General features: G+C 39.5%; 1 protein-coding gene across 1 annotated transcript in view; it reads left to right on the top strand.

Annotated features, from left to right (window-relative positions):
* TRPC5 (transient receptor potential cation channel subfamily C member 5) overlaps nt 1-15,380 on the top strand; it is a 252,581-nt gene that overhangs the window by 54,401 nt on the left and 182,800 nt on the right. Inside the window, exon 3 of the mRNA XM_037821964.1 lies at nt 14,838-15,359. Coding sequence (XP_037677892.1) covers nt 14,838-15,359 — 522 coding nt within the window. The remainder of the gene's footprint in view (nt 1-14,837; nt 15,360-15,380) is intronic.

Here is a 15,380-nt window from a genome sequence, read left to right as displayed (position 1 = left end):
AGCAATAAATGACACAGAGAACAAAAAAACAATTCAGAGAATAAATAACACCAAAAGTTGGTTCTTTGAGAAGATCAACAAGATTAAGAAGCCCCTAGCTAGACTGACAAATTCAAAAAGAGAGAACACCCAAATAAACAAAATAATAAATGAGAGAGGTGACATTACTGCGGATCCCAAAGAAATTTAAAAAATTATAAGATGATACTATGAACAACTGTATGCCAACAAACCAGATAATGTAGAGGAAATGCACAATTTCTTGGAAACACATGCACAATGTAGACTGACCAGAGAAAAAATAGAAGACCTCAACAAACAAATCATGAGCAAAGAGATCCAATCAGTCATCCAAAAGCTTCCCACAAATAAATGTCCAGGGCCAGATGGCTTTCCAAAAAGAACTGACACCAATCTTGCTTAAACTCTTTCAAAACACTGAAGAAAATGGAACACTACCTAACTCATTTTATGAAGTTAACGTCACTCTGACCCAAAACCAGGTAAAGATGCTACAAGGAAGGAAAACTACAAGCCAATATCCCTAATGAATTTAGATGCAAAAATTCTCAACAAAATACTTGCAAATCAAATCCAAAGACACATTTCAAAAATCATACAGGTGGCCAAGTGGGGTTCATTTGAGGCATGCAAGGATGGTTCAACATAAGAAAATCAATCAATACAATACAACACATTAACAAATCAAAAGGGAAAAATCAAATGATCATCTCAACAGATGCTGAAAAAGCATTCAACAATATCCAGCATTTTATATATATATAATTGAGATTGTTCACATACCATACAACTATCCAAATATCCAAAGTGTACAATCAATTGCCCATGGTACCATCATACAGCTGTGCATCCATCAACACAATTAATTTTTTTTCAATTTTTAGAACATTTTCATTACTCCAGAAAAGAAATAAAGACAAAAAAAGAAAACTCAAATCCTCACTTACCCATAACCATGCCCCCCTCCATTATTGATTCATAGTTTTGGTATAGTACATTTGTTACTGTTGATGAAAGAACGTTAAAATACTACTAACTGTAGTATATAGTTTGCAATAAGTATATATGCCTGTCTATTATTAACTTCTGGCTATAGTGTCATAAATTTGTTCTAGTTCGTGAGAGAGATTTCTAATAATTGTATAGTTAATCACGGACATTGTCCACCACAAGATTCACTGTTTTATACATTCCCATCTTTTAACCACCAACTTTCCTTCTGGTAACATATGTGACTCTGAGCTTACCCTTTCTGCCACCTTCACACACCTTGTTATTCTCACAACATGCTATCATCACCCCATCCATTTCCAAATGTTTAAGTTCACCCTAGTTGAACATTCTGCTCATAATAAGCAAACACTCCCCATTCTTTAGCCTCATTCTATATCCTGGTAACTTATATTTCATGTCTATGAGTTTACATATTATAATTAGTTCATACAAGTGAGACCCTGCAATATTTGCCTTTATGTGTCTGTCTTATTTCACTCAATATAGTGCCCTCAAGGTTTCTTCATCAACCCATTTCTTTTAAGATGGTTTTGTTCACACACCATACATTGTGTCCTAAGTAAACAATCGTTGTTTCCCTGTATAGTCACAAATTTATGTATTCAGCACCATCACCACTATCTATATAAGGACATCTCCATTTCTTCCACAAAGAATGAGGAAGAGTCAAAGAAGGCAGAGAGACAAAAGAAAAATAAAAGAGAAAGAGAGAAAACAAAACAAAAAAAACTTCACAGCTAGAAAGCAACAAAAGGAAAGATAGCATTAACCTAAAGTAGAATAAAGAGTCAGACAACATCACCAATTCCAGGAGTCCCATACCCTTCCTCTATTCCCCACCCCACCCTCATATGCATTTAGCTTTGGTATATTGCCTTTGTTATATTAAAGGAAGCATAATACACTGTTTCCATAAATTATAGTCTCTAGTTTGCATTGCTTGTATTTTCCCCCCAATCCCACCCTATTTTTAACACCTTGCAATGTTGACATTCATTTGTTCTACCTCATGTAAAAACATATTTGTACCTTTTATTACAATCATTGAGCACCCTAGGTTTCCCTGAGTTACACAGTCCCAGTCTTTATCCTTTGTCTTTTGTTCTGGTGTCCCACATGGCCCCAGCCTTCCTCTTTCAACCATATCCACAGTCATCTTTGTTCAGTGTACTTACAGTGCTGTGCTACTATCTCCAAAAATTGTTTTCCAAACCTCTCACTCCTGTCTTTTCCTTTCTGTCTGCAGTGCTTCCTTTAATGTTTTCTGTAGAGCAGGTATCCTATTCACAAACTCTGTCATTGTCTGTTTGTCAGAGAATATTATTTTAAGCTCTCCCTCATATTTGAAGGACAGTTTTGCCAGATATAGGATTCTTGGTTGGTGGTTTTTCTCTTTCAATATCTTAAATATATCACATCACTTCCTTCTTGCCTCCATGGTTTCTATTGGGAAATCCACACATAGTCTTATCAAGCTTCCTTTCTATGTGATGGATTGCTTTTCTCTTCCTGCTTTCAGGATTCTCTCTTTATCTTTGATGTTTGATAATCTGATTATTAAGTGTCTTGGCATAGGCCTATTCAGATCTATTCTGTTTGGGGTATGCTGTGCTTCTTGGATCTGTAATGTTATGTCTTTCATAAGAGATGGGAAATTTTCATTGATTGTTTCCTCTATTATTGCTTCTGACCCTTTTCCCTCCTCTTCTCCTTCTGGGACACCAATGACATGTACATTCTTGCTTTTCGTTTTGTCCTTAAGTTCCCAGAGATGTTGCTTGTATTTTTCCATTCTTTTTTCTATCTGTTCTTCTGTGTGCAGGCTTTCAGGTGACTTGTTCTCCAGTTCCTGAGTCTTTTCTTCTGTCTCTTGAGAACTGCTATTGTATGTCTCCATTGTGTCTTTTACCTCTTGTGTTGTGGCTTTCATTTCCATAGATTCTGCCAGTTGGTTTTTCGAACTTTCAATCTCTACCTTATGTACACCCAGTGTTTTCATTATATGGTTCATTTCTTTTGCCATATCTTCCTTAAACTTTTTGAATTGACTTAGTATTAATTTTTTAAATTCCTGTATCTCAGTTGAAGTGTAAGTTTGTTCCTCTGACTGGGCCATAACTTCATTTTTCTTAGCATAGGTTGTAGTTTTCTGTTGTCTAGGCATGGTTTCCTTGGTTACCCCAATCAGGTTTTCCCAGACCAGAATGGGCTCAGGTCCCAGAAGGAAGAACTATTCAGTATCCAGTTTCCCTGAGAGTGTGTCTTAGAAAATTGGTACACCCTGTGATGTCTCAGGTCGCTGTGCTTTTCTGCCCAGCAGGTTGTGCCTGTCAGACTGTAACTCCAGACTGGTATAAGAAGATGTGGCCCGTGGCTGTTTTCTCCCAGGCTCTGGGTTCTGGTTCTGAATGGAAGGCGGGTAGTAGACCTGGGCCCTACCCCTTTCCTCTTAGGGAAGATAACCCCCCTATGGAGAGGTCATTAGCATTTGAATAGACTCTGCCTGTGCTATCGCCACCTTTGTCTGGGTCAGAGTACTGGGAACTGAAAATGGCTGAGGCTTTCAACACTGAGCCAAAACAGGGACAGAAAGCCCCCTTCAGGGCCTGTCAATGGCCACCCTCTGGCTCTCCAAGGTCAGTCATCACCCAAAGCCTCTGTCTGCTTGTCGGGGATTCACAGATCATAGCGAGCAGACCATGCTTGTTAATTAAAACCCCAGTTGGAGCTCAGCTGAGCTATATTCGCTTGCTGGGAGAGACCTTCTCTCTAGCACCATGAGGCTTTGCAGCTCGGGCTGTGGGGAGAGGGGGCTTCCAGCTTGGATCTGCAGTTTTTACTTACAGATTTTATGCTGCAATCTCGGGCATTCCTCCCAATTCAGGTTAGTGTATGATAAGTGGATTGTCACATTTGTCCCCCCGCAGTTATTCTGGATTATTTACTAGTTGTTCCTGGTTGTTTATTAGTTGTTCCAGGGGGACTAACTAGCTTCCACTCCTCTCTATGCCACCATCTTAGATCCTCCTGCCCAGCATCCTTTTTTGATAAAAACACTTCAAAAGGCAGGAACTGAAGGAAACCTCCTCACTATGATAAAGGGCATATATATGAAAAACCCACAGCCAGCATAGTACTCAATGGCAAGAGACTGAAAATCTTCCCTCTAAGATCAGGAATAAGACAAGGATGCCCACCGTCACCATCATTATTCAACATTTTGTTATAAGTGCTAGCCAAAGCAATCTGGCAAGACAAAGAAATAAAAGGCATCTAACTTGGAAAGGAAGAAGTAAAACTGTCATTATTTTCAGAATATATGATCTTATATTTGGAAAATCCTGAGAAATCAATGACACAGCTATTTGAGCTAATAAACAAATTTAGCAAAGTAGCAGGACGCAAGATTAATGCACATAAGTCAGTAATGTTCCTATACACTAGAAATGACCTAACTGAAGAGACACTCATGAAAAAGATACCATTCTCAATAGCAACTAAAAAAATCAAGTACCTAGGAATAAAGTTAACCAAGGATGTAAAATACCTATACATAGAAAACTACATAACTTTACTAAAAGAAATAGAAGTGGACCTAAAGAGATGGAAAATTATTCCTTGTTCATGGATAGGAAGGCTAAATGTCATTAAGATGTCAATTCTACCCAAACTCATCTACAAATTCAATGCAATTGCTATCAAAATTCCAACAACCTACTTTGAAGACTTGGAAAAGCTAGTTATCAAATCTGTTTGGAAGGGGAAGATGCCTCTAATTGCTAAAAACATACCAAGAAAAGAAAAACAAAGCAGGAGGACTTACACTCTCTGACTTTGAGGCTTATTACAAAGCCACAATAGTCAAAACAGCATGGTACTGGCACAAAGATAGACATATTGATCAATGGAATCAAATTGAGAATTCGGATATAGACCCCCAGATCTACAGTTGACTGATATTTGATCAGGCCCCTAAAACCAATGAACTGGGACATAACAGTCTACTCAGAAAATGGGGCTGAGAAAACTGGATATCCATATCCAAACGAATGAAAGAGGACCCCTACCTCACACCCTACACAAAAATTAACTCAAAATGGATTAAAGACATCACTATAAGAGACAGTACCACAGAATTCCTAGAAGATAATGCAGGGAAACATCTTCAAGACCTGGTATTAGTAGGCTGCTTCTTAGACCTTACACCCAAAGCACAAGCAATTAAAGAAAAAAAATATATAAATGGGAACTCCTCAAGCTTAAAAGCTTCTCTACCACAAAAGAATTTGTCAAAAAGGTGAAGAGGCAGCCAACTCAATGGGAAAAAATATTTGGAAACCATTTATCTGACAAAAGGTTGATATCTTGCATATATAAAGAAATCGTACAACTCAACCCCAATAGTACAGACAGCCCAATTATAAAATGGGCAAAAGATATGAACAGACAGTTCTCTGAAGAGGAAACACAAATGGCCAAGAAACACATGAAAAAATGTTCAGCTTCCCTAGCTATTAGAGAGATGCAAATTAAGACCACAATGAGATACCATCTCACACCAATTAGAATGGCTGCCATTAAACAAACAGGAACCTACAAATGCTGGAGAGGATGTGGAGAAATTGGAACACTTATTCACTGTTGGTGGGACTGTATAATGGTTCAGCCACTCTGGAAGACAGTCTGGCGGTTCCTTAGAAAACTATAGTTACCCTTCAATCCAGCAATTGCACTTCTCGGTATATACCCGTGCATCCCTGGATCATCCAACAACCTGTATTGTCCATTTCTGTATCCAAACTGTCAACATTGCTAGGAAAAAAGCCACACATTTATGTGGGTTGCTGCTTATAGCCTCCAACTTCTCTGGGATGTCAGCACTGCTAGGCAATCCTTTTACTTTCTCTTGGTCACATCCCTCTTTCTTCCTTCCTTACAAATATTCCATACATTCAGTTCTCCCCACACACCCTGCCAACTTCCACCTCCCTCCCTCATGGCAGATAATCTCACTTCCTACTTCAATGAGAAAACAGCATTTTCAGATGGGAAGTGCTCCAAATTCCAGGCCTCTTCTATAGCAAACTTCCTATAACTATGCACAACTCACCTTTTTCCTCTAGTCTCTGAGGCCAAGAGTAACCTCTACACCTGTGCTGTGGGCCTCATCCCTTTTCAACTCCTCAGGCATCTTGATCTATCCATGAAGCCCCCTCTGTCCTTTATCTGCAACCTCTCCACTCTTCCCTGGTTCCATCCTCTGATCTAATAACTTTGCTCAAGCCTCACTTAACTTGATACTCCATTCTGGTTACATCTTCCTCTCCTCTTCACAGTTATGTTTCTTAAAAGAGGCCTGGGCTGTTAGGCCAGATACAGGAGCAGAAACTCAGACTAGAGATCCAGGGAGAAGTCATGTTTATAGACTAGGGCAGAGGGTGGGCAAGACGCTAGGATTCAGAAACTAACAGGGACTCTTAAGCCATCAAAACCAGTAAAGTGCCCTAGAGCCCAGCAAATGGAATTTGGAATGGAGGAGTCTGAGGCAGCATGAGTGCTTCCTACCTCAAGCCTCTGTTTCTCTAGAAGCTGGATCAGGGCCGAGCCCTCAAGATAAATTAGCGGGTCCAGCTGTGGGGCAAGCAGAGACTGATCGTATCCACTCTCATGGTTTCAACTAATATTATGTGCTGAAGACACTCTCCTCTATATTTTCAGCTTCGACGTCTCCTTCAAGATTCATGCTGGAGTTAGAATTTTCTGCTGCAATTCCACAGGGACCTCATATTCAACATGTCCAAAACAGAACTTGTATTTGACTCTAAATCTGCTCTTCCTTCAGTACTCCCTATCTCAGTTGGTAACACCATCATTCAAGCAGACATGCAATAAAGAAAGTGGACTTCCATGATTTCTTCCCCCTCCCTTACCTGACACACCCAGTGAATGTCTTAAATCTGTTCTTTCCTGCCTATTTCTACAATCATTGCCTAGTTTAAGAGCTTCACCATCTCCTCACCTGGGCTAATGATATCTTTTAACTAGTTTTATCTTTCTGAAACTCATCCAATAGTGTGCTACAGTTGGCTCACACCAGCTGAAGAAAACTGATTGTCTCTTCTCCTTTCCATGTGATGTCAAGTTGGTAGATTGAAATCACCACCCTTACCTAGGTCACTCTCCTGATTAAAACCCTTAGTAGCTCCCCATGACCAACAGACAATATCTAAGTTCCTTAACATGGCATACAAAACCTGTTTTCGTCTGGCCACTGCCTGAATGCCCAGCATCCTCGCCTCTTCCTCCATAGTTTCATAACTTATGTGCTAGTACAGAGATCAGAAACTGGTTCACTCAAGCCAAATTTGCCTCACATATGTGTTTTGCTTGGCCTACACAGTGTCTTTAAAATTTTAAGCCAACATTTAAAACTTTAAGAGATTTATTTAAGAATACATATTTCTGGCTTCCCTTGAAAAATTACAGCACTGGGTCATCATTCATGTTTCTAACAATTGATAGGATCTGAGAAGACGCTGCCCCCTTTGAAAGGGTGTGTGCTATACCATTCACTAGTTCCTACCATTCCCGCACTCAAATTATGCATATAAACCTACACCTTGCCCTCCTCACTCTTATCTGTTGCCTGTTTGGCTCCTGTTGTAATTCATACCATAAAGTCCTGATTATCATCAAAAACCTGTAGCCATCATTATAGAACTTTCTCTTTCTTTACCACAGCTGCCCTGCTGACAGTCCATGATCACTACCCAGCCTAGGGAGGGAAAGCAGCAAGATGATAAGGGAAAAAGAAGGGGGAAGAGGAGTAGAAAACTGTGGTCTATGATCAGAGTGTCCTTTTTTTAAACTAGAGAAGTCGTAGGTTTACAGAAAAATAATGCATAAAATACAGTGTTCCCATATAATCCTCTTCACACACACACACACACACACACACACACACTGAGTTCCCCTACTATTAACACTTTGCATTAGTGTGGTACCTTTGCTAAAATTGACAAAATAATGTTATTATAATTGAATTATTAAATATAATTCATTGTTTATATTAGGGTTCACATTTTGTGTTGTACAGTCCTATGGTTTTTTAAATTTTTATTCAAATAATATATACACAACCTAAAATTCCCCCTTTTAACCACATTCAAATATATAATTCAGTGGTGTTTAATTATACTCACAATGTTGTGCTACCATTACCACCATCCATAATAAAAACTTTTCCATCACCCCAAACAAAAATTCTGTACTAAATAAGCAATAACACCCCATTCCATCCCCCCTTCCTGGCCTCTGGTAATATGCATTCTAGTTTCTGACTCTATGAATTTCCATATTCTAATCATTTCATATCACTGAGATCACTGGTTTGTGATCTTTTTGTCCTTCTGTCTGGATTATTTCACTCAACATGATTTTCTAAAGTTCATCCATGTCATCGCATGTATCAGAACTAAAGTCCATTTTACAGCTTTCATGATGAAGACCTTCAGTGCTCAAAAATTGTTAATATTGTTGAAGTCCCTTTTATCAACTTTTCTTTTGTTGCATGCGCATTTTGTAAAAAGTCTGAGAAACCATTGCCAAACACAAGATTGTGAAGATACTCCTGTTCTAGGAGTGTTATAGTTTTAGTTCTTATATTTAAGTCTTTGGTCCATGTTGAGTTAATTTTTGCATATGATGTGAGGTAGAGGTCCACCTCCATTCTTTTGCATATAGACATCCAGTTTTCCCAGCACCATTTGTTGAAGAGACTATTCTTTCCCCCATTGACTGGACTTGTCAAAAATTTTCCAGTTCTCCCTCTGTTATTGATTTCTGGCTTCATTCCATTATGGTGGGAGAATATACATTGTATGATTTTAGTATTTTTTAATTTATTGAGACTTCTTTGGTGATCTAATAAATGGCCTATCTTGGAGAATGATCCATGTGCACTAGAGAAGAATATATATTCTGCTGCTGTTGGGTGAAGTGTTCTATATGTCTGTTAGATCTAGTCGGTTTTTAGAGTATTGTTCAAATTTTATACATCTTTATTGATATTTTTTGTCCAGATGGTCTATCCATTATTGAAAGTGGTATATTTAAGCCTCCTACTAATAAAGTAGAACCATCTATTTCTCCCTTCAAACCTGTGAATATTTCCTTCATATATTGTGGGTCTCTGCCATTAGGTGCATATATATTTATAAGTGTTATGTCTTCTTGTTGAAGTGATCCTTTTACAAGTATATAGTGACCTTCTTTGTCCCTCATCACAGTTTTTAATTTTGTCTATTTTATCTGATATTAGTATAGCTACCCAAGCTCTTCTTTGGTTATTATTTGCATGGTATGTATTTTTCCCATACTGTCACTTTTAACCTACTTGTGTCTTTGAATTTAAGGTGAATCTTAGCATATTGTTGGGTCATGCTTTATCCATTCTGCCAATATCTGCCTTTTAATTGGAGAGTTTAATCCATTTATATTTAAATTAACTACTGACAATGCATGACTTTCTTCTTCCATTTTGCTATTTGGTCTTTGTAAATCTTGTATCATTTTTGCCCCTCAATTCTTCCAATTAATGCTTGCTCTCATATTTATTTGATTTTTTTCTATTGTACCATTTGAGTTCCTTCTCATTTTTCTCTGTATATATTTTTCATATATTTTCTTTGTGGTTACTATGGGGCTTAAATTTAATATCCTAAATCTATTTAACAATCATGTTTGATTTGGTACCAACTGAAATTCAATAGCATACACATACATTGTTCTTATACCCCTCCACCCTCCCTCCCATTTTATTGTACTTGTTACAATTATATCTTTATACAATGTATGTCCAAAACCATACATTTATCATTACTTTTCACGTATTTGCATTTTAGAAACTGTAAGAAGTAAAAAGTGGAGTTATTCACCAAAAAATGCAATAGAACAGTCCTGGCATTTATAATTACTCTTATGGTTACTTTTAACTGAGGTCTTTATTTCTTTATGCTGCTTTGATCCACTATCTAGTGTCCTTTCCTTTCATTCAGAAGAACTCCCTTTCTCATTGCTTATAAGACAGGTCTAGTGGGGACAAACTCCCTCAGCTTTTGCTTATCTGGCAATGACTTAATTTCTCCCTCATGTTCAAAAGACAGCCTTTCCAGATATAAAATTTTGGGTTGGCAATTCTTTCTTTCAGCACTTTAAATATTTCATCCCACTGCCTTCTTGCCTCCGTGGTTCCTGGTGAAAATCAGCACTTAATATATTGGGACTCCCTTGTACATAACACATTGCTTTTTTTTTCAGCTTTCAGGACTCTCTCCTTCTCCTTGACATTCAACAGTTTGACTGCTTTGTATCTGGGCATGATTCTCTTAAAGTTTATCCTTTTGGGGGTTTGTTGGGATTCTTAACATGCATATTCATGTCTTTTGTTAAATTTAGGAAGTTGTCTGCCATTATTTCTTTGAATATTCCTTCTTCCTCTTTCTCTCTTCCTTATTCTTTGGGGCTTTCATAATGCATATATTGGTACACTTGATGGTGTCCCACAGGCCTGTTAGGCTCTGTCTGCATATTTTATTATTATTCTTTTGTCTTTCTGCTCCTCAACCTGAATCATTTCAGTTTTCTTCTCTTTGAGTTCAGTTATTCTTTCTTCTCTCATCTCCAATCTGCTGTTGAAACCCTCTAGGGAATATTTCATTTATTGTGGTTTGCAACTTCAGTATTTCTGTTGGTTCCTTTATAAAATTTCTATTCCTTTATTGAGATTCTCATATCATTCATCCACTGTTTTCCTGATATCCTTTAGTTCTTTCTCTATGTTTTCCTTTATCTCCTTGAGCATATTGAGTATCATTTTTCAAAAGTCTTTGCCTGGTATGTCCAAAGTATGGTCTTCTTTACTGATAGTTTCCAGATCTTCCATGGATGGGCCATCATTTCCTGTTTCTTTGTTTGTCTTGTGATTTTTTTTGTTGCTCACTGTACATTTTAATATATTAAAGGGTTAACTCTGGGTTTTAGCCCCTGAGCTGTCTGTTCCATAAGTTTGTATTGAGCTAGTGATATGGCAGGTTTCCTTGCATGCCAGGAGCTAACAAAACAAAGCAATGCAAAAAACTCCTTTCACAGTCTTTGCAAATTGGTACTGCATTGGCTGGTCCTCCCCTTCAGAGTTTATCCCTCCTATCAAGAAGATAAGCCTGAGGTGAAAGTGAAGTGCAAGGGTTCTCTCCATTTTTTCTGAACCTGTGTCTTATCCTAGGCTTTTGGTAGTTTGTGGCCTTAGGAATTCCCCCATTTTACAGGGATTTGAATGCCCCCTCTACTCTCTATGAAATGGACTTTCTCCCCCTCCAGGGAGATCTATTTTATGACTTAAAGCAGATAACCTTTGCCCCGAGGCTCTGTGACATGATTGTTTCTTAACACTGCTTTAGCTCTCTCCATGCTGCTTCTGCCTGACAGGAAGTTCTGGAAGGGCACAACTGAGATGAGTTTCCTGGGTCAGTCTTTCAGTCTACCACCTGATAGATTGACACTAACATACAGGAATCACAGTATGCAGATAGAATTTACTCTGCTTCCTCCAGAACAGGGCCAGGGACCCACAATGTAAACAGAGGCTGGCTCCAAACCATATCCATCAGGGGGTTGTTAAGAGGCCAGCAAGGACACCATGAGCATCTCCTACCTTTTTGAAAGCTGCATTTTCTTGATTCAGCACCCATGCGGTTAACTGCAACCCTTTAATTGTTTTCTGCCATTTTCAGGCAGATGGCTCTGTCCACTTTTGCTAGCTGTTCAAAGATTTTATGGGGGGCCAAAACCCTGGAGCATTTTACACCACCGTCTTATTTGGCCAGAAGCCCAGAGAATCCAATTTTGAAGCAAAAGAATTTTGAGAATGACATCCAGGAATAGTCCTGGGTTTCTGAGACCTCAGGGTAGTTCTCTATAGAGCCATTCTGCTAACTCTGCCTTACAGTCTTGTAATGTCTACTTTCTCAGCTGGACATGAGAGGTAATAGCCTAAGGGAACTAGCTCACATGGACCCAAATTGTGGGAGCCAAGTTTGTAAACAAGAGAGTAAATTTCTTAATTTTAGAATAGGAAATTTAATTTCCTTTCACCAATAGCCTACCATGTATCTAGCGGTGTGCTAGATGCTGTGGGGAAAGAAGAGCAGTATAAGGCAGCTCTGCCTTCAAGGAATTCATAGTCTTATTGCGGAGGCAAGACATACATGTGTGAAATAATTAGAGAGCAACATAAGGCAGCCTCAGAAAAGTGAGATCTTAGATGTAGCCTAGTGCCCACAGCATTTGATAAGACAAGGGATAAGATCAAGTTGGGAGGTGGATTTATTGAAGAAGCCAAGACTTGCAATAAAACTTGACTGGCAGAAAAAAGGAGAGAGACCATTCCACACAGGGGATTGCACAAGGATAAACACTCCACACATGATAGCAATGAATAATGTGGGTGATGTGGGTGTGACAACCTGTGAGAGGATAAAGCTGATTGGAGAAGGAAAGGTAATCTGGGTGGGATGACATGATTGATCACTACAGACCAGTTTCCTTTGGAAAAGAGCTCCTCTCTGGTGTCACGTACTCCTGAAGTCAAATGGAGGATCAGAAAGCTACTTGTTGGGTGCAGACTCAAATACAATGGAATCAGATGGTTCCAGAGAGCATTTGATATTCTAGGCATAGACAGCAACTTGACTCCATGATCCAAGTGGGGCTAAGCAATATTCGTGGATACCTCTGTGTGTCTTGACTAGGCCTGGCAGCATTGGCATAGAAGAAAAAGAAAAGAAAGAAGAAAAAAAGAGCATGAAATATAGAATGAGCAAGGAAGGGAGAGAGAGAGGACAGGAAGAGCACCATGGTAGGGAGCAGTCACATACTTCCAATATTAACTCAGGGAATCCTATGCTACAGGCTATCTCTCCCTCCTCTAGACCATGCCAAAAACTGAGGAATACCCCTGCCCACTGAGAAAGGGCAGGCTTCCCAGATCTGACCTTCTTTCTTCCTGGGCAGACTGTGACAAACTGCTCACTCACCATCTCTCCCAACTCCAGGCTTTATGCTGGATGTTGCATTTATGTTCATTTCCAGGCCCACTCGGACCCACTTCTTCCTTAGCCTGTAGGCTTATGTTAATTTCTGAGATTATTCTTTCCTGTGCCCAATTTACTTTATGAACCAGTTGCTCACCTCCTGCTGTCTTGTTTGTAGCTGCTCCCTCTAAATGTTTAACAACATTTACTTGCTGCTGCATCCAAGCAATTGATGACCAATGTGCACAGTTCTCAACTATTCAGAAGATAATGCAACCACTTGCATACTCCTCCTCCTTCACCACCTCTCTCCCACTCCCTGTTTTCTGACCACTTCCCTGTTTGGGAACTCCTCACTCAAGGTGGGAAGGAGGCAAAAATGATTAAAAATTGTAACTCATCTATTCATCAGTTCACCAGCAGCCGTAAGTTTAAAAAAAAAAAATTAGAAAGAAATGATTGATTAAAACAAGGTTTATATATTTTGTGAGAATCTCGATTATCCGTGTTATGTTCTCCCCAATTAAAATGAATATTTGGAACTGTATTTTTTTCTTAAGTGTATTAAGATCAATATTTCACAATCTTATGGAATTCTATCCATGTTTGAATACTCAGCTCCATGCTTCCATGAAGCCTCCTTTGACTAAATCAATCCTCCCCAATCTCTAGCTCTGGATCCTACTGAACTTAGACTCTTCTATAGGTCTAGTGAGCTGCCTCAGTTTCTCTATTAAGACTGAGAACAGGCTGGATCCCAAAATACTTATATTAAATGTCCAAGGTTTTTTAGACATTGATCAGGTTCTGTACACTTGCCCAGAAATGCTCCTAAATACCCAAAGAACTCCATGCCTGTAACCAATTAACTGCTCTTTGCACCAAGCATTAATTACATCATAGATACAGCAATTTTCTCAAAGGTCCCATTCCTATAGTAACCACAAGCCCTCTTCATTTACAAAGTACTCCTTCCTGCTAATAACAAATTCTCTCTACCTTCCTGGGACCTACAAGAAGCTGGATGAGCCCATTGGCCTTGGTCTTTGGTCCTCTACAGTCCCAAACACAAAGTCAATGTAACCATTTGAGGGAATCTTCTTTTCAGCCACCAGGGTTTGATTTAGTGGCACAATCTTTAAGATTACTGGTTGGCTTTAGCCTTTCAAATAAATATTCCCACAGTCTACTGCTCCTTTGGAACTGAACACATACTACTTGTACTATTGCGCACCAATTTTATGTAAGTCTGATTCTACCAACCTAAGTTCCAGAAGGACAGGGGAAATATCCTTTACTTCTCTGTATCTCCACTATGCCTCAGGCAGAATTGGGCATTTTGTAATTGCATAATTTAGCAGCCAAGCTCTAAAGTCAGTCTGCCTGGATTTGAATCTTGGCTCTGCCGCTAAAATGTGTGTAACCTTAGGTACGTTCTTTAATCTCTCTGTGCCTCCATTTCTTCATGTGGGATGAATATTTACATAATAGGGCTGTTGTGGGGATTAAATTATAGTAAATACATCTAAAGTGCTTAGAACAGTGTCTGGCACACAGTAAGGACTCCACAAATGTTACCTGTTACAGTAAGGAGGAGGATAGACAAAATGGTGACTCCAATTCTGGAATTATCACCATTTGATTGGCCCTATGATCCTTCTCTCCCCAAGCCTTAATCCCACCTTTCTATGCTTCTCACTTTCTTGTACCTAGGTCCCCACTCTGATGATGGACACCCAGTTCTCAGAGTTCACACCGGACATCACTCCTATCATGCTGGCAGCCCACACCAACAACTACGAAATCATTAAATTGCTTGTCCAAAAACGAGTCACTATCCCACGGCCCCACCAGATCCGCTGCAACTGTGTGGAGTGTGTGTCCAGTTCAGAGGTAGACAGCCTACGCCACTCTCGCTCCCGGCTGAACATCTATAAGGCTCTGGCAAGCCCCTCACTCATTGCCTTATCAAGTGAGGACCCCATCCTAACTGCCTTCCGTCTGGGCTGGGAGCTCAAAGAGCTCAGCAAGGTGGAGAATGAGTTCAAAGCAGAGTATGAGGAGCTCTCTCAGCAGTGCAAGCTCTTTGCCAAAGACCTGCTGGACCAAGCTCGGAGCTCCCGGGAACTAGAAATCATCCTCAACCATCGAGATGATCACAGTGAAGAACTTGACCCTCAAAAGTACCATGACCTGGCCAAGCTGAAGGTGGCGATCAAATACCACCAGAAGGAGGTAAGCTGAGCTCTTCTGTGC

This window comes from Choloepus didactylus, chromosome X (genome assembly GCF_015220235.1).
Source record: "Choloepus didactylus isolate mChoDid1 chromosome X, mChoDid1.pri, whole genome shotgun sequence".
NCBI classification, from domain to species: domain Eukaryota; kingdom Metazoa; phylum Chordata; class Mammalia; order Pilosa; family Megalonychidae; genus Choloepus; species Choloepus didactylus.
Note: the sequence above shows the minus strand (reverse complement) of the source record. Positions and strands in the feature narration are given on the sequence as shown.